This window comes from Carya illinoinensis, chromosome 8 (genome assembly GCF_018687715.1).
Source record: "Carya illinoinensis cultivar Pawnee chromosome 8, C.illinoinensisPawnee_v1, whole genome shotgun sequence".
Taxonomy (NCBI): Eukaryota; Viridiplantae; Streptophyta; class Magnoliopsida; order Fagales; family Juglandaceae; genus Carya; species Carya illinoinensis.
In genome coordinates this window covers 27,244,769-27,264,974 of record NC_056759.1, presented here as the reverse complement: position 1 = coordinate 27,264,974, position 20,206 = coordinate 27,244,769, and the positions used below count along the sequence as shown (strand labels likewise).

The 20,206-nt window shown below is 33.9% G+C and overlaps 2 protein-coding genes across 3 annotated transcripts; both read right to left on the bottom strand.

The window, feature by feature from the left end:
• Positions 1–2,893: 2,893 nt before the first annotated feature.
• LOC122274768 (protein ANTHESIS POMOTING FACTOR 1) lies at positions 2,894–6,905 on the bottom strand. Of its 2 annotated transcripts, none has more exons than XM_043083792.1 (12): positions 6,685–6,905; positions 6,522–6,613; positions 5,974–6,074; positions 5,440–5,540; positions 5,294–5,360; positions 5,085–5,184; positions 4,863–4,976; positions 4,632–4,769; positions 4,390–4,474; positions 3,844–3,893; positions 3,248–3,437; positions 2,894–3,172 (listed from the first exon to the last, which is right to left on the bottom strand). In XM_043083792.1, exons 1-11 carry the CDS (start codon positions 6,689–6,691, stop codon positions 3,294–3,296), a joined length of 999 nt encoding a protein of 332 aa, XP_042939726.1. In that variant the 5' UTR covers positions 6,692–6,905; the 3' UTR covers positions 2,894–3,172; positions 3,248–3,293. The 2 variants fall into 2 exon arrangements, with proteins under 2 accessions (XP_042939726.1, XP_042939725.1); XM_043083791.1 differs by having other exon boundaries at positions 2,894–3,157; positions 6,685–6,904.
• Positions 6,906–13,044: 6,139 nt separating this feature from the next.
• On the bottom strand, positions 13,045–14,361 carry LOC122319265 (WEB family protein At2g17940-like). The gene is made up of 2 exons (XM_043137257.1): positions 14,060–14,361; positions 13,045–13,913 (listed from the first exon to the last, which is right to left on the bottom strand). Exons 1-2 carry the CDS (start codon positions 14,219–14,221, stop codon positions 13,407–13,409), a joined length of 669 nt encoding a protein of 222 aa, XP_042993191.1. The 5' UTR covers positions 14,222–14,361; the 3' UTR covers positions 13,045–13,406.
• Positions 14,362–20,206: the final 5,845 nt, after the last annotated feature.

Genomic DNA, 20,206 nt, shown 5'->3' with positions numbered 1-20,206 from the left:
GACTACGAGTCTCAAACTCTCTTTTAGCAGCTAGCCCCTCCAATACAAAGTAATATCCCTTGTAGCTAGCACATTGGGACCGTATAGATATAAACTATACATACACACACACACACACACATATATATATATATATATATCTATTATATTTGTGATGACATGATGGGTTAGTTCAGCTTCAATACACTACAAGAAAAATGACTTTTTACGTTATATAATTCGTTGTAAAAAATATAAAATACATCGTAATTATTTGTTAAAGATGTGTTTTGTATTTTTTTTACAATAAATTTAGGTAATGTAAAAAATTATTTTTTTTTTATAGTTAAAATTAAATTTACTTTTATATATGATCATTGTCTTATATGCCTTTTAGCTTTTCCCGGCCCTAACTCCTTTAGAGCATTCACATCTTATTTTCCATAAAATTTCTTATAATTTAGCTAAAAAGTACATTCCCTAATTTTTTTTTTTTTTAAATTTGACTCATCTTTCAAAAACCTTCTACATCTCATTCTCTATCATTTCTCTATTCTATTAGAATAATATTTCTCTATTATTTCTTTATTACTTTTTTCTCTCTTCCATTTACAAACTTAACTACTCAATATTTTTTCTTATGTTTTGAACTATTACTCTAGTGAATATTTTAAACAAAAAATTAAATTATTTTTTTGTGGATATGATAATATTTTTAAAATTAATTTTTTTATATTTTCGTAATTAATTAAATTATTTTTAAAATTATTATTTAAAACTATAATAAATATGAGTATGAGAGAAAGTGTAGATGATTGAAAAATTATTTATTTTATATATTAGAATAAAATATTAATAAAAATGATTTAGGCTTGAATGAACAGTGAATTCCCAAATGACTCACTGTTTTTTAAACCTTTTTTTAAAATAGAGATCTGAATGTGGAATGTATTTTGATCAAAACTTCTTAATAAACCTCAAATTATGGAGAATCCGGTACTTTGGAGCACCGGATGTGAATACTCTTATGAATATTATTTATATAAAGCTGGCTATATATAATGATTTTGCAACATGGGGTCCCCATCAAAAAGATCTTGGATGGATGCATTCCATTAATTCGTTGGACAAAAGTCTCATATTTTATATATATATTTATATATATATATATACACTTTTTGATTGTCTGGGAATGGCTCTCATGTCCTTCACGACAATGAGGATGACTTTAGGAAACAATAGACAATGCTTCTATTCCTAGACTTAGTTGGGATACGTTGAGATATAGCTGTGGATCCCATAGGATCTTCCAAGCTTTTCAAGACTTCAAGTACGCAATGCCTTTTACGAGTAATATGAGGGATTTTCCAATGCCCCACGGGGATTGTTAATTAAGTGTACGCAATGCCCTTCTCGTATGTATGTGCAATGCCTTTCATCGACACAGCTCTTCAATCTCTCTTCCGCTCGATCCGCCTCCTCATCAGTACTTCTCATTTCCCTCGTTTCCTTTCCTATTAGCTAGAGTACTCTATTTCCCATTGCCCTCAGCCATCCCAATTTATTTTGGCTTATCATTTTTATTTTTATTTTTATGATGGAGGAATTATAACCGACAAAAAAGTCCTTAAGACTCACCTATGAAACCTAAACCTCCAGAGAGACTAATACAGCAACCCGCTGCCATGGCCTTCTACTTAAATTGCAGTTTTAAACCAATGACATGGGACTCATGCACACAAGTTTGCCCTTACAACTTAGGCTACCCGTGGGGAGTGTTTTTTTCTCTTTATTTCTTGCTACACTTGTCTTATCTATGCTACATTAGTTCATCTACTTACTAACAATGTCAATTATGTATTTCACTGGAGTAACAATATGTGACAAGAACTGTTAACTAACATGAACACAACATGATAATAACGGATTTACATTTAATCTTAACGGATTCAGGTCAAAACGAGTAAACTTGTTAAGACAAGATTACTTAACAAGTTGATAACATGAGGTCAACCTATTATGATTCGTTAAGAAAGTTAAAGTTACAATTATACCTTTATACCTAAAAGAAAAATGGTTGACATTTTAATTTCAATATTTTTATTATTTGGTTTGCAATTTTAGACTTATAGTTAGTTATATATATATATATATATATATATATTTATAGATATTATAATTTTAATATTTATATAAAATTATGCTAAACTTGATCAAGTCAAACGAGTTAATTTCAGATCTATTTAACCTATTTACATAGACAGGTTAAAAGAAGATGAATCATGTCATGTTTATCTATTTTGTAGTATTCATTAACGGGTCAAAATAGATCACCCGTTATGTTAATATGTTATGTTAAAATTTGATATTTTTGAAAAGGTTAACTTTACAGATCATATTTAGAATAACCCATATAATATAATATACATGCGTTGATATAACACGACACGTTAACACAATTTGACATCTACATATCCTCATTCTCTGCAACAATTTAGCCTTCCATGCCTTTCTTTTTTTTTTTGAAAATTAGCCTTCCATGCTTGGACTTATAGTTATTAGGGAGAATGCACACAGCACATGAACACAGATTTTTCTCCCCCTATACCTAGGGTAGAGGAAACCTCAAAAGGTGAGGGCTACCATTTGTGCTGCATCTATTATTCTCATGATGATTAGGCCCAACATTAATTTATTCGTACTCGACAAGGATAGATCTTCTTGTTGACTCACACTTTACACACAGCCATTATAATTTACCGGAGGGGTGGCCAACCCTAGCTAAGCCATTAGTAGACTATCGCAGACACTAGGCACGGCTTCCATCGGGAGCTTTATGTTGTATTGTATACACAGCAAGTACTTTTCAAGACTCAAGATTTCGTATCGCATACAATTTAAAAGATAGAGAACCGGCTAAAAATGACTTTTTGATACCTGAACTAACGACTCGGAATGGCAATTTCTCCAATCCAATACACAACCTTTTCAAAAATACATACAGAGCGGGAATGGGGCATCCCGTTAAAATTAACCCGCTACAGGCTAGGGTTGCGGTAGGGTTGAGTATTTCCTAACATGAGCATCTACAGCCGCCTCTCAAAAGGAGCTCCTCAGATTTAACAATATGATTTTGTATATGGAACTCATTTTCCTTTCTCTGTTTGGTAACTGTCCCCTGCAAAGCAAAAAACTTAAAGGAGGGAATAGGAAAACCTGTTTGTAATTTCAAGCCATACCAAGATGTACCCAAGTACAAATGGTATACCTTACAAATGCTTCACGGTTGAAATTCTGGCTAGATGACAGCAATTCTACTTCCTTGCAGCATAAGCTCCCAGCTTAGACAAGTCTGGTATCCAGAATGACAGTTCAGACGAGCCAGTTACAAATGTAAGACTTCCAGGAGCCCATTTTATGACTGGAGGCTCAGTGTCAGTACTCATCCAGCTAGCAACCTAAATAGAAAAATGATAAGGCATGCATTATGAGCATACACTAGCCAATCTAAATCCATGAAATAAAAACAATGCACTATTATCTTCCAATTTCACCATTGAGCAAATATACCGGGGTGGGTCATTTCCATTTCCACGTGATCAGTTAAGCATTTTTTTTCTTATTAGGGAGAACACTTGCAAAGAGAACAAAAAAAGCAAAGAAAATGATGGCAGTGAAGTGTGTTAACACCACAAAAGAAAAGAACATTTACATGTTTGTGCACGAGTGTGCACATACTGCATCACGTATAACCAAGTAGAATGTAGAAACATACTACATACCAGCTAAACAACAATGAGAACAAGTGAAATAACGTGAAGAGGTATTAGTCTATTAGAGATGCAGGAGGTCCAAGGAACATACTTCTTTTCCACTTCGTACACTCCAAGCATAAACACTACCATCCCCTGAGCCTGCCAGAAATAAGACTGAAGAAAGTCAAATACCCACCAAGAGGGCAACAAAATATATTGATTAAAGTTTTTTGGGAGTTCTGGGAGAATGGGGGGAAGAGACAGCAAGTCTGGTGACCAAGCTACGTTCTTTCTTTTTTATCATGTGCGGCCAAGATAATCAAGAACATCCTCCCAATGAAAATAAATATAAACGTTATTCCAACAAAACTAGTTCTGGAAACGGAGCCTCAGAGAAGCTCTGTATTTAAAGCCATGTTATTCACCAGCAAGATCAGATCCTATAGCTGCCTTCCAAAACTTCACATTTTGTTTTCGGAAAGGAAATTATAGGGCTCATTAGACCAAATATGCAATAATAAGCAAATAATCAGGAACTGCTCATCCATATGGGCAACGAGTTCTGAATTAAATTTTCCAACTTACTATTCCTGGAAAAACTGAAATGAAACAAGCAGTATCTAATTTTCTTTTTTATATAAGTTACAAGCATTACCTGATATCACAAACATTCCCTCTGGACTGAAAGATGCCTCTAAAGTGGAATTGACTGAAACAGGCTTGACATTATATGTGGATAACTGCATCGATAGAGATCGTAAAATCAAATCTAGGGATTAAAGTTTTGCAATGACCTAATGCAAATGGTATCAGCACTGTTAAATCATAAATGGCTCCCTTTTAAGTTAGGCATGGAAAAATTTATGGCAAAACTTTGAGTGCAGGTGGAAAACTCACAAGTGTGCCACGGAATGAGTCAAGCACATGAATATGTCCATCCATAGTTGTCAAAAGCAAAAGTCTCCCATCATTACTGAACTTTACAACATTTGCATCAGATGTATCCCCCCCAACAGGAAAGATGTCAAAAGGACCCTAAAGAATTCCAATTGCAGCAAATAATATTCATTTACTGATTTAGCAATCTAGAAAAATCTAAGAGTTCCACATTCTTGCATCAACACTAACCCTTTCGTACTTGCGAGCATCAAACATTCTTATGTATCCTCCAAAGGCAATAGCAAAGACTAACCCTTGTTCATCGTATGATGTAGCAGGCCTTCCTTGTACATGTAAAAGCCCCTATATTGCAGATGATAGATTGCTCAGTTAAGGATCAAACTTTCAAAAAGGAAAAAAAAAATGAGGAAGAGGACAAAAAAAAAAAAAAAAACTTGCAAATGCCTACACCTGACACTTTTCAGCTCGTTGATCCCAAAGCAAAACTGTTCGATCAAGAGAACCAGAGATGAAGCATTCTTTGCGAGAACACAAGCTGAGTGACACAACCCTGGAAACAAGAGTAGAAGCTGTCCTCTTAAAAACACAGATGTGTTCAGTGCAAGCAATCACTTGAGAATTAAAAAGAAAAAATGCCAATATTATTCAAGAAACCAAACCTGTCATGGTGACCTTTGAAATACCGCAAATACTTGTAGTCATGCAATGATAGTAGCCTCAGAGATTCTGATTATGTTAATCAAATAAATAATTATTCTACATAAACAATGCACATACAATAATTTTCTTTTGGGGATTAACTTACCGTCCCAACCATTTTTTGAAGAGTATATGACTGTTGTAGGGTGAGAAGTAAAGCAAACCAGATCAACTCCATACTTTTTGCTGTTGATTGTCTTCAAACAGCTGGCAATAAAAAAAAGGGCATTTCAACAATTTGCGCCACTACGATAACAAGGGCCTAAAAATCAAAATAATGCATACTAAAAATATAAAAGTTTAGAAGGCAGGGGGAGGATTTCATGGGCACAATTGATTTAGTTGTTTTAGTATAAACCAACTAAAGCAGAAAAACTGGCGTCTAAAACCAGTACCAAGGATGTCTTATTACAGTTCCCCTTAATCACTCTTTTTTGGTTCCCTTAGAAAATATAATGTGATCTTGAGGATAAGCTTAAGGTCATTGTGCTCTACCAACTGAAAATACTTTGAGAGTCTTGGTGAAATTAAATTCACGTATCACTACTAGGATTGAGGAAAGCATGGTGTTACTAATACATAACTGGACGATTTTCAGTGAACTCTTATATACAAGCCAAAAAGGAAATGAGTCACTCACGTTGCACTAGCGACATCATAAAGGCGGATGGATTCATCGTCACTAGCCGTCACTAGATAACTTGATGTCTTATGAAAATCCATCGAACTAATTCTACCACTCTGTGAATAGCAATAAAAATACTCGCAGAAAAATCAGTAAATTTTCATCCTAAAAGCTTCAGTAAGGCAGAATACGTAAAGGAAAATAAAACCATGAAGCAGAACATCAAATATAAATTTAGACATCTCCAATTACTGATAGTGTAAAAAGATAGAAACCATATTCAGACAGACCTAGGAAAGCTATTCGACTTGGCAAGATAAGTTTCCCTTTTTTCAAATTATCTAGCTACGGAACAGAGGATTAGGGTTCCAATAAGAATCCCCAAAAAACACACTGGCAAACCAGACACCGTCCGTTGCTTATGCGCATCAGAATCATAAAATTCAACTCATGACACATCGAAAGCTATAGAATTCCGATAAAGCACAGCGTTCGACAAAATTATTCGAATATATTTGAAGTGGTAAAATATCAGAAGAGGCAATTGAATGAAAAAGAATTACATAGTCTCTGAAGGTCATGCCGACTTCCATGCTCTGAAGAATTTCTTCACTGAGCTCCAAGGAAACCTTTTCTTCTCTCTCAGATTTTGTTCCTGCATACACAACATTAATAATTGCACGACAAACACATTCAGAGAGAGAGAGAGAGAGAAATTTCACATACCACCCATTCTTTATTTGTTTTTGTTTCGGTCTCTGATTCGCAAGTTTCACTCAGAGTAAAAGGATAAGTTTTGAAGAAAGTTCGGAAGCCCTAACTACGAACAACTCCGACCGCCGGAAAACATAAGATCGGAGCACCACACCACCACGACTCTCTGGAGTCCGGAGCAGGAAATACTGGTATCTAGAGAAATGTTTATTAATCATTTATTTACCTATTATTTATTTACTTCATTCTCTTCAAAAACAATTTATTTACTTCATTAATCCTTTATCGTGGACCATACTACAGGGCCTCCGGCCCATATCTCTAGTTCTGGACCGAAAATGGCAAAACTTGCTGAAAGGGAAAGAATGTTTCCATCTTGCTATCCGTACGCGTGAAACACACTATCTTCCTTACGCGCTGACACGTCAATAACACATCTATCACTGTCACATTTCAATTAGAGCAAACAAAGTAACCATCATCTTCATAAATCAAGACTGCAATTAGATTGTTATGTGCATTAGGGTTTTGATCTTTAGGTTTTGTATGATTGTCTTAAGTTTATTAATGATGTCGTTTGATGTTTGAGTTGTATCCGTGGACTGGGTCTTATGTAATTGGCCTATCGCTTGAACGTGGCCAGTTAGTACGTTAAGTATTAGTGGGTTAGTTAATTAGCTAGGGTCAGTTATTTAGTGGGCTTGATACCAAGTTGAACGTGGATAGTATTCATCTTATGTAATCTATTTAAGTTGCAATCGATCAATGAAATCAGTTGAAGTTTTTTAGTAAATCAGAGTACAGGAGGCATTGGCATCTCGAATTGCCAATAAATATTTACAAGTTTTCATATTGCATATTTTTAACCGTAACATTGGTCTCAGAGCCGCATTCCTGGGATATGGCGGAAGGCACTTGACAGGCCCAGTTGGTAGAAGCGGTGGCATCTTTGAAAGGAGAAAGTGTGTACCTGCGGGAAGAGCAAGAGAATAAAAAAAAAAAAAAAAAAAAAAAAAAAAAAAAAAAAAAAAATCATGAGAGGCAGTATTACATCAGATTAATAAATTGGCAGCAAGTTATGAGCAACTGGTAGTGTTGGCAGCAAACCAGGATTCAAGAGAGGGATCATCAAACCAGAATACCAAGGTGAGTACCTATCCATTATACAATAAAAAATATCACGTCGAGGTACTGATAATATATGACACAATATGTAAATTTAATATGAACACAATACAAAGTAAGCGGTCAAAATAAATTGAACTGATAAGACACAACTAATAAACGGATCAATTGAGGGTCCACCTGCGAAATCCACAATCAACCCATGTGACACAAATAAATTTTATTTTCAAATTTTATAAATGCTTAGTTTTATATGATTTTTGTTGTTAGCATGTAATATTAGTATTCTTATTTGACTCTTTAATATCTCAATCCATTAAATGCTTTTTAATATTATATACTTTTATTTTATAAAAATATTAATATTTTATATATATTATTGGTTTAGCTAGATATTGATAATAAAATATTTTATCATGAATCTAATTGTAACTGTGAATGATTTTAAACAAATTGAAATAGTTAAATGAATAGATCGTGTCTAGGTTAATTCAATAAAATTTAATTATTAAACAGTTTAAACCAGTAGATCATCCTTTATTTATATGCATGGTGTTAAAATCTTAGAATATGATCCGTTTAATTATTTGACATGCATCAACACAAATTATCAGTCTACATGTATCACACTTGACTTTCGAATTAAGGTCCGGTAAGGACGCTGTGGCCAGGTCTATCGAGCCTAAGTCCGGGTCCCATTTACAAAGATCATCCACCGAGTTTGACTAAGAAGTCGGAAAATCCTAGCAAAGGGCCCGATCCGGCGATCCGGCCACCTTCTCAATCTGGGATCCCGGCCATCGCCATCTCCGACTAAAAACTGGGAATGAAACATTTAACTTGAATCACAAACTGGATATATTCTTGCTAGCTATTATACGCAGCATCTTGTTGGACAGAAATACCTGCAGAATTCATGCACAGATCTTGATAGATCCGGACATGGATGATGTGGGGAGCACTATTTATTATGATCTTAGGATTTGACCAGAACACATCCATTCTCCTCTCATGAATTTAGAACACAATATTGAAGTTTATGCAAGACGACAAGCTGGGGTACTACACACAGAACTAATTCCCATTCATTTTGATGATTATTTTCGAATAATAATCGAAGAACAAGTCCAGAAAAGACATGAGGATCGAGAAATTAAGGAAAAAAAATATACCCTTTCTGCACATCGATCGATTTACAAAATATCTAGTGATCTCTATCTAACACCTGACATGACAATATCAGTGACAGTAAACTAACAATCAACCTCAATCTCAAGCAAAGACAAGAAAAGAAAAAAAGAAAAGAAAATGGGGGGAACAATAAACATATATAACCTCAAAACTAAATCATACAAGTAAATTCGGGCGAGGCATGAATGGACGAGCTACTTGCAGAAGACTCGCGGTTCTCCTCGTCTGCAGAAGCCGTCTTCTTTATGAACTCGATGCAGTCAGCGACAGCTTCGCTGTGGTGAGAGTCATTCGGATAGCAGCATCGTCGAGTTTGTGCGTCAGCGGTGGATCCGGTACCGTTGCTTGTGGCCTTGGAGAGTGCGGACAGCATTATCAAGCGGAGCACGGCCTCCCGGAAACGCTCCAGCAGGGTCATTGGCGACACGCTCTTGTTATTCTTGTTGGCGCAGGCGGCGTTGCCTCTGAGCCTGGGGATGCAAAGGCTGCTGATCTTCGGTTTTCTGGGGCTAGCTGTAGGTTTCTCCATTATCTGAGGTTGTGAATTTCGTTGGTGGCATATGGGGTCTTAATTTATAGGAGAATCTAATACACAAGGACAAATCGTAGCTAGGTACGTATCTTGATCAAGTACTGCTTTGCTGGTTAGTAGCTTCCGCCATGTGAATGGAAACCGAGCGCGCAGCTTGTTAGAATATGATCAATACTGTTTGACGAAAATATTGTATATATACATGATGACCTTCTTCGTACAAGTTACAACGTGATTTTGTTGTTCCATCCAGTCACATAGTCATGACAGACAGACCGGCCTAGCTAGCAGCTTGGTTCTAAATAATTTGTAAGTTCACGTCTAATAGATAATTAGCCGATGATTTTTCTTATTCATACGAGGTTGGGCCATGGGGAAGCTAGCTTTACACGGATTTGGAGTTTAATTAAGAAGATAAAACACGGATTTAAATTCTCTATGTATGGTTCTTGATCGAATTTTAAAAATTAGAATGAAAGAGAGATGTATGTTTGCACCGTTTCTGATATATATATATATATATAGATATATATAATTAATAAATTAAGGCATATAATAAGATCATGCGGTGTGGTGGTGTTAATTTAAACTAGAACTTGCAAAAGAAAAATCACAACGTATCCGAAATTAAGGCTGGAAATTAGGGTAGGAATGATCATGGTAAAAGTCAACACTAGTAACGAAATATAAGGCCCGCATGACATTAAGCAATTAATAAAGTAATGATACTTATAATTGTGATTGTGTAAGTATCGTATAATAATTTTAAAAAAATGAATAAATATGGAATCTACATAAAATGAAAATTAATTTTTTAATAATAGATTTTATTTTTGTTTAAAATGAATATACGATATTTACACACTTCACAACAATATATAACATTACTTTAAATAATAAACAAGGTTTGGTGAGTCGTGTACGTACATTTATCCTGTTATATCTAATATCACAACCAAGTTGTATGCCTAAAAAAGTAAAAATTTACTTTAACATGCCGTACAGCTAGTTAATTACTCATGCATTATCCGTTTTCAATGCTTTCATGAGTAGTAACAAAGAAGTGTACGTAATGTAGATATATAATTTGAAAAGGAAATCAAGAAACAATTTCTGGTCATAAAAACACATACGCATAAATTGTGCAAGGTTTTCCTCGATTAAAATGCTCGTGCTACTTGGAGGACATAAGACTTCTTGCCAATCCTTACTTTTCACTCGCTTCGTCTCATCTTTTAGTCGAGTAGCTATGCTTGATCGGTTGCTCAACCGCTTATCCTTAAGACTACCTACCTTTCCTTCTTTCGTGTGGCCTAGCTTTGATATGTAGGAGCTAGGGGCGAGCATTTCCGACAACACAAGCTGCTACCACTTGAGAAGCAAAAAATTGATCAAGAGTCCAGGTTAGAAATACATGCATAGATATATATTGGTCTAATGACAAGGGCCAACGATGTAAGTTCGGGATGGAGCCATATGATGCAGAAGGGAAGGTTGAACAACAAAGAGTTTCTAGTATTCATGACTCCCTTTGGAAGAGAACAAGTTGCCATTATGTCAATTAACAGGAATAGAAGATCACAAGGCATGTTTAACAAGTATATATCAATCTTCCTACATATGTGAGTAATTGATCTTCCAACACATCCTTCTATTTTCATTTTAAGGGTGTGCAAGTCCCGTTTTCTCATTTTTAAAAAATGGGATTAATTATTAAAAAATATATTTTTATGTAGATCTCAAATTTATTCATTTTTTTCAAAAAAAATTATACGAGATTTGCATATCTTAAAATTGCAAATATCATTTCTCACTAAAGAAATAGTTATATAAAATCACGCTTACAATATATAAACAATTATTACATTTCATCTCATCTTTGGTTATACAAATAATTTAATTTCATCTCATCTAATTATTGTAATTTTTTTAAGCTTCTACACAAAATATAATAAACAATTCAAATGGCCTTTTCAAATTTTAAAATAAAAATAATATTAAAAAATAAGATTTTATTTAACTTTCATCTCATCTCATTTGTGTAGCCAAACATAAACTTAATATTATCTCAAAAACTTATATATATATATACACGCGCACACACACACACATAAAACAATAAATAATATCACAAGTGATCACATCCTTCGTATAGATATATCTTTCTTTCATTTTAGGCTATAATGTCCGGACAAAAACCCTAAAATTTATAAGCACATAATTAATATTATGCATGTCCTAGCTAGCTGCTTTTTGTCCTGATATGCTACGTAGTCGCAATTCACATGGTTACACGTGAAGGTTAGTTAAATTATTTTGAAAGCGCTAGCTCATTTGTTCTCAACCGAATCATCATGATGTGGAGGGTTAAATTCTTTTTATAGATATAATTATCAGTTGATGATGATGATAGCTGCTATATGTACTGCAGCCTAGACTCGCCGCGTACAATTTAGTATCATGTATTTATGTATGTTCGAGTACAAGAAGAAATGCATATATATATATATATAAACGGCCATGCACTTTGTTCATATATATATGTAGGCCTGCATGCATCATTGATCATTTTTACGTACATGACCTTAATTTGTTTGTGAAATTAATTGCATGCATGGTAATTTCTTCATATTTCTGGTGTAATTACTTATATATTAATTACCAACATCCGATGGAGTACACATTAATTGGTCCTTATAAATTTGACAGGTCAGTATACTGATCTTTTTGTTTTGTTTTTACCCAGAAATTAAGCTGAGGTACTTGTCTGTTATTGGAACCTCATGCTTGTCTTTGAAACAATAATATGATAACTATCAGAATAGGAATCTTAAGTTATCCAAACACATGGTGTTGCATGTTAGTCTAATATATATTCTTTTGCCTCGATGGCTTGCAGTGGCAAGTGCATGAAAAAATTGCGTGTAATTCTTTTGAAAAAACAGTAAAATTTATTATTAAAAAATAAATTTATTATATAATTTTTAAATTTACTTACTATTTTTAGAGTGAGTGCACAAGACTTATTACTGTAAAACTTCGGGTGTGTTTGGATTTGAAAAGTGTTGAGAAAAGTTGTGAATAGTAGTAAAAAATAAGTAAAAAGTAATAATAAAATAATGAATAGTAATAAAAAGTAAGTAAAAAATAAATAATAGTAATAAAAGTAGGTGAAAAATAATAATAAAGTAATGAATAATAGTAAGAAGTGTTGAGAATAATAGTAATCATTTGCCTTGCAATGCTATTGTCGGGTTATTGTTGTTCAATTCGATTTAATTTTCGCTAAAATTACGAGCTACCATCATTTTTTTTTAAGAAATAAAAATAAAAACTAAATTTTTTTGTGCGGAAATTTATTGTATTTCCAAATCCTAAATTGGTATAATTCCTTATTTAAGTCTCTTCTTCATGCGAATCTTCTTGGTCAAAGAGCAAACATGGCCCAATATAACTGCAGAAGGTAATGTTATCTGATCTGGTCCATTTGGCAGCATATAACCATAGAGAATAGGAAGCATCTCTTCAAAACAAGAAAAGTTTCCCACTATTTATTATATATATTTCTTTTTCTACAAAGAGGAGGGACTAATAAGGAAGGAAATGGACAGAACAGAAAATAATGCAAATAGAACAAAATACTATAATGATCAACTGTGGTATAAAGCTGAGATCTCCGATTATTTACTAATTCCAATCAAAATTTCTTGCTAAAAACCAAAAAAAAAAAAAAAAAAGATACTTTTCTATGAATTTATATGTTTTTCTTTTAAAAAAAATGGCATTAATGGCTTTGTAAAGATGGTTCTCACTTCAAGTACTACTTATGACTAACATGCTTGTGCGAAGGAACTTTAATTTGCTTATTTAACCAGTAGAGAGAGACTCAAGCTCTTGGAGAATCACATTCATGGCTTCCCTTCTTTCTTGAAAAAAGCCATCCTATGAGTGGTATCAAAGACTTCTTCTTTGTCTTCTTAAGAGAAGGGGGTCTCTCCAGAAACTGATCTTCATCTTCAGCAGCACTGATTATAACCTTTGCCAGTGAAGGAGGGCTTGCAAATTTCACGTATCTCTTCCTCTGGAACTCCTTTGCTTCTTCTGTTTTTGGTGTCTTGATCTGATCAACTTTTTTTTCATTTTCGACGAACTTGAGGTCTTCGATCTCAGTTTCAGCCTGCTGATCTTTTTGGAACTCCATTACCTTCTTCAACTCACGTATTTCTTTCTTTGCTTGTTCCAGCTCTTCTCTAAGGGATCTTATGCATGTTGCCATGAAGTTACCTTCTTCCCTAGCTTTCTGAAGGCTTTTCTTTGTTTCTTCAAGCTCAGCTGTCAAGGCTCCAAGCCTAGATTGAGCATTCCCAGTTTGATCACTTGCTGCAGCTCGTATCTAACATTTATAGCAATTAATGTAAGTTAATGGCACATTTTCATACATCTTTTTTATCGGATGTTGCTTCAAATTAATAACCCAAAATAAAAATAGACCAGAGAAGCTTAGAAAAGTATGCGAGACAGAGGGAGAGAGAGAACTACTTTGAGCTGCTTGGAGTAGATTTCACCGGCCAAAACCCTTTCTCCGAACAACATGACTGCTTCTTTAACAGAATTGAAAGGCGCTCGGGTGTCGATCTCTGCACGCTGCATGACCATTACTACTCCTGCATGGCCCTGATCTTGATCTCTGCTCATCTCCATCTCTACTAAGCTAGCTAGCAGGCACCACTTTTCCAAGAAGTATAAGTAGTTTAGCACAAAAACTTATTTAACTTGAAGAAAAAGATGGAATTGAATGAATGAATTATATATGGAAAGTATTGGGAGGACAATGGTCTCCTTTTAATACAAGTAAGTTGCAGGGATATTGATCAAGGTTGTTGCTAATGGGGTGTGGTGCCCATATTTCGCTTCCTCATACCAATTTAAGTTAATAAATTAGTTAGTAAAAGTCATTAGGCGGGCATGCAGGGGTTGGATTTGTTTCCTTTGCGTCCACTTCACTGTTATTTTGTTGATTGAAGTTGACATTAATGGTGGTTGGGGGGCTGTCTACATTAATTCGTTAGTTCAATATATCTGAAAGCATTATACCCTTAGGCCTTTGATTAGGACCCCCCTTCTAATTTCTAGGCTCTAGCTAGCTAGTACTAGATAACTCACCCATGGGCTCCATTTTATAAACTTTGCAATAAAATATATGGATCAAGCTCTTATATATATATATAATAGATCAGTAATTAGACTTTCATTTCATTGTATAATATAAAAAAACTTTTATCACTTTTCAATAATTTTTATTTTTTTATAGACAAATCTAAAGGTTGATGGAGAATATCATATCATCATAATGTGAGATGGAAGTACGTACAATTAAAATATAATATGTAGAATTTTTCAGGCTTAATGATATTATATATATATATATATAGGAGTTGTAACTTGTCAATACTCGAAGAATAATATATGGCGTATTGTAACTATTGCATTTTTTGTACTCTTAATTTGGTTCTGTCTTCTAATCTATTTTTGGCACAAAAATCATATGTGGTGGCCTAAACCACCCCTCCCCCCCCCAAACACAACAACACACACATACCAAAACTCTTTTTCTAAAAAATTCAAAGGCTCCATATCTGATTTTTGCTAAATGAGAAGGAGGTCATTCACTCGTCTATCAATGTTTCTTTTACTCAGTTTTATTTTACTTTCCTTAAAGTCAAAAAATACAGATCTATAACTTTCCGACAACTCCCAAGAGACACGTGCATCACAGCACAAGCAAATTAATAGGTTAAAAATCATTCGGAGGAAAGTGGTGGTTTTGCAAAAATCATTACGTGTGGTTCTCAGACACTGCCCACATTTGCGTGTGGGTCTTTCAGATCTGACCTTTTATGGTTGAAAAAAGGCAAGTGTATTGCATTCATAAGTCGTCACAGATTCTAAAGTCTAGTAGTACTAGAGTTGGTCTAAACTATAATTCGTCTTTTTTCGCATCTATCTTACTGCTTTCTTTTTATTTCCTTAATGTTAATTAAAAAAAAAAAATCATCTCTCAGATATTTGTTTGTAGAGGTTGTGTCATCTCTTTCTATGAATAATAAGATTAAATTTCTGTTTAGGTAAAGAGTGTTGCCTCTTAGACTTTTATCTATAAAGAGTATCAACAATAATAAAAACCAGAATAGTCACAAAAGGAAATAGTGTACTGATAAAGTTTCAAATGTATTATTTTGATTTATGATATCATGTTTGATATGGAGATATATCAGAATATATCAAGTCATTGATGTAATTTTCTCTGATTGATTAATGATGATATATTTCCTTAAAAAAAGAAAGAAAGAAAATGTGCCTAAAATATCTTATTAACCAATTTGAAGAGAGAAAGTATTAGATAAGCTTATTGGAAATGTTTTAAGGAATATTAAAATCAACAGAGACAAGAGTAGTTAATGTGTAGTATCGAATGGGGTCTCGGAGTTAATGATTTGGATGAGGTCCAGACATTTGTATCTTTTCATCAATTCATCCCTCTCTCAAGACTCAAACTCAAATATGTGGCCTTCTTTCGACCCATGCATTCAGATTGCAAGTCATCTCTTCTGCTAGCTTTTCGATCCGACTTAGAGTAAAAATCTGAGTGTCTAGAATATCATTAATTAAGGGCAGATTTGAATATTAAGAAATTTCTAAAATATTTGTAAATTATAGTTAAATAATTTATAAAAAAATTAATAAAATAATAATAAAATAATAATAAAATAATAATAAATAGTTTATAAATAGTGATAAATAATTTGAGATTATTTAAGAGTACTTGTGTTTCCAAACAGACCCTAAATACTCAATAACTACTTTTTTACCTATCTTCCTCACATACACAATAGGATGCTGGAAGAATATATTAAACAATACATTATTTGAATTTTGGCAATTACTTGTTATAGTTATCATCAGCCAAACAACCCTTTACAGTATTTATTTTTGTGTGAGATTCACACAGATAAATAATAAATATTATAAAATATTTTTTCTTTTTTTATATATATACAAGGAATGGAGGATTTTAAATTTAAGTTTTCCATTTAAAAAATCGGATCATATGCTATAAGATCATCATCCTCCTAACTACAAGACCTAATTTATATGTTTATATCTCTCACATATGTAAACGAGCTCCTGCGCAATTCATATTTTTGTTGGTCTCATAGTCCAATGGGCTCATGGCCCATATCATTTCTTTGGCTACATGCTCACTCTCAACACATTTTTATTAGGCAGGAAGCCGCAGTCTGCCAAATTAGGCCCACGACCCAAGGAGCGGGGAAAGTCTAAATTGGGCTCATGGCCCACAGTTCAACTTTACTACAAGGGCCCAACTTTCTTCAACGATTCAGCTGGCCTAAATCCATAGGCAGAGACATTCACAGGGCCAGTGGCCTTGACTGCTAAAGATTTTAATAAAATATATATATTATTTTATTTTTATTTTTCAGATTTTTATTATTTTTTTAAATAACGGTTTCATGTGTTGCGCTCAAGCTTGCCACTAGATAAATTGACAAGAGATAGACAAAATGATCTAATTGCACAAATTTGCACAGCCAGTGAGCTCATAGTCATATCCGACATGACACTACCGCATCTTGCCCGAGTTCTTTGCTCTGCCAGCTGAGGAATAGCTTCGGTTTGACATGTCTGGTGGCAAGAAGCTGGGTGGGCTTCATTGTCTCTAGCCATCTACAATATTTAGTACACCTCCCAAACCTTTCTTAATTTGTCCATAAATTCCATATATTGTTGTGGCGTGGGTCCCTCCATGTGAGGGAAATTATGACAAGATAATGATAGGCTTATTAATTTCTTACCACTTGTCTATCATTTTAGTCTATTTGAAATTTTTATTATTTTCTTTTATCTATATTTTTAACATATTTAATCATTAATTTTTTTCTAAATATATGATTAAATTCACTTTCTTAAAAATTAAAAAAATTAAAAAATTATAAAAATTATAAAAAAAAATAATAAGAAGCAGTAAGCTTATCATTTTATATTATGACGATGACGGACTTATAATTTTGCTTGTCGTGTGTGTGTGTATATATATATATATATATATAAACATATATATAAGTAAATGAGAGTGGCGGCTAAAAGGGGCAGACTTGCACATAAAAAAAAGTGAGAAGAGGAATAGACAGGAGAGAAAAATAAGAGAAAGCCGTGCATGCGGAAGTTTTTCTTTATTCTCACGTTACCATCAAACGTTTGGAAGATCATCCATGGTTTGATTTGGATGAAATTTTAGCACGTTGTTCTTGATGTCGACAGCTTCTTTTTGAATATGCCAATCTTGAGATTCATTTTTATTTATCTTTTATAAATACTCACTTAGTAAAATCTTTATTGTCACTCTCGTAGTTTTCCATTTATATGATGATGATTTTATATTGAACCAAGAATATAGATATTCTTTATATATTGATAGCCTCTAGATATTGTTTTAAAGAAGATAATTTGTAACCTCATTATTTTTTATAGTGGAAGTTTAACTAGACTGGGTCTCAAGGTTTTTCTCTTATATTGGAGAATTTTTCACGTAAAAATTATTATGTCTTACTTGTGAGTTTATATTTCCTAGATTATTAATTTAATTTATACATCGAAATGATAGAAAAATATTTCACTATGATTTTTGTTGTTCACCCTAACAAAGTAGTGTCAGAGCCAAGTTGATTATTTTGTTAATTATCGGTATAAATTAAATATGGAGGATTCATCTAGTAGTATTATCAAACTCACTTCTTCCAATTACTCAATTTGGAAGACTAGGATGGAGGATATTCTGTATTGCAAAGAGTTATTTGAGCCCACTAATTTGGCCAATGTTAAACCAGAAAAGAAAACCGATGATGAGTAAAATAAATTAAACAAGAAAGTTGTTGGTCATATTAATTAATGGTTTGACCAAAGTGTCTTCCATCATGTAGCCAAAGAATTAGATACTTACAGTTTCTGGATGAAATTAGAAAGGCTTTATGAGCAAAAGACTGCACAAAACAAAATTTTTATGATAAGAAGGCTTGTGAATTTAAAATATAGGAATGAACAAAGTGTTGCAGAGCATCTTAATAATTTTCAAGAATTATTGAATGAGTTGTCTAACATGAAACATGTCTTGAATGATGAAGTTCAAACTTTACTTTTGTTAAGTTCTTTGCCAGACAGTTGGGAAACTTTGGTTGTGTCTCTCAATAATTTTCTGCCCAATGATGTAATGACTATGAGTATGGTGAAAGATAGCATGTTCAATGAAGAGGCAAGAAAAAAAGAACATGGGATTCCTTCTCATTCAGAGGTACTTGTTACAGACAAGTGAAGGATGAGTAAAAGTAGAAAACCTCATGGTGATAATAGTGGTGACAAGGCAAGAGGAAGGTCCGCTTCAAGAAGAGGAATAAAATGTTTTCACTGTGGTAAGCTTGGGCATATGAAGAAAGAGTGCAGGAAATTTAAAAAGGAACAGTTGAAAGAAAAAAATGAAAAGCTGAAAGAAGAAAAAGAAACTACAGCAGTTGCATATGATACTAACGTGTTCGTTGTTTGTAATGATGCTCATGTTAATATTACTTGTTAGGATTCTACTTGGATAATTGATACAGTGGTTTCTTTTCATATTACCCCACGCAGAGATTTCTCTCTCTTCCTATACCAGTGGTTACTTTGGTTGGTTTAAGATGGAAAATGAAGAAAAGTGTCAGATTATGGGCATTGGAGATGTGCAATTGGAAACTAACATTGGGTGTAAATTGCTTCTCAAAGATGTCAAGTATGTTCTTGATATATGTTTTAATTTGATCTCAATTGGAAAATTAGATGATGAAGGCTACCTCAATCATCTTGGAAATGGAAAGTGGAAACTTGGTAAAGGCTCTCTTATTCTAGCAAGAGGAAGGAATGTTAACACTCTCTACAAGACAAATATAAGATTTATCAAAGGCAATGCTATTGCTGCTAAGAATGAAATATCCACTGAGTTATGGTATAAGAGGCTTGGCCACAGTATTGAGAAATGACTTCAAATTCTTGCAAAGAAGCAAGTCCTATCCAATATCAAAGGTATGCGACTAATGCCATGTACTTATTATCTTATGTGAAAGCAACGAGAAATTTCTTTTAAAAGATTTTCTCCTTTTAGGAGTGACATTCTTGATTTGTTTCATACTGATGTTTGCACTATAAATGCTAAAAGTATTGGTGGTGCATTGTATTATGTTTCTTTTTATTAATAATCATTCTAGAAAAGTGTGGGTTTTTACATTGAAAACTAAAGATTAGGTGCTAGATGTGTTCAAAACACTACATGTGAAAGTTGAAATAGAAACTGGAAGACTCTCTCTCTCTCTCTCTCTCTCTCTCTCTCTCTCTCTCTCTCTCTCTCTCTCTCTCTCTCTCTCTCTCTCTCTCTCTCCATAGCAGCCCAGCCCATAGCCCCTCTACTTTCTCCCTTCGATTTCCTCTATCGTGAGCTACCGCACCGCCACCATGAGAACCCTCTCCCACAAGCGTCGCTGCCTTACCCCATCGTGGATCTCCCCATGCCGTGGCATAGCCTAGTACCATGAGTCAACAACCACCATCCGACGGCCCCCACCCTGTGTCTCTCTGGAACCATCT

What these genes read in the sequence shown, in the direction of transcription:
- LOC122274768 (XM_043083792.1), bottom strand. An exon ending in GCATGACCTTCAGAGACTAT is followed by an intron (nt 6,075 to 6,521) that starts GTAATTCTTTTT and finishes TGCTATTCACAG; the next exon opens with AGTGGTAGAATTAGTTCGAT. An exon ending in TATGATGTCGCTAGTGCAAC is followed by an intron (nt 5,541 to 5,973) that starts GTGAGTGACTCA and finishes TTTTATTGCCAG; the next exon opens with CTGTTTGAAGACAATCAACA.
- LOC122319265 (XM_043137257.1), bottom strand. Translation starts at nt 14,221, where the DNA reads ATGGAGATGAGCAGAGATCAAGATCAGGGCCATGCAGGAGTAGTAATG. An exon ending in TCTACTCCAAGCAGCTCAAA is followed by an intron (nt 13,914 to 14,059) that starts GTAGTTCTCTCT and finishes TATAAATGTTAG; the next exon opens with ATACGAGCTGCAGCAAGTGA.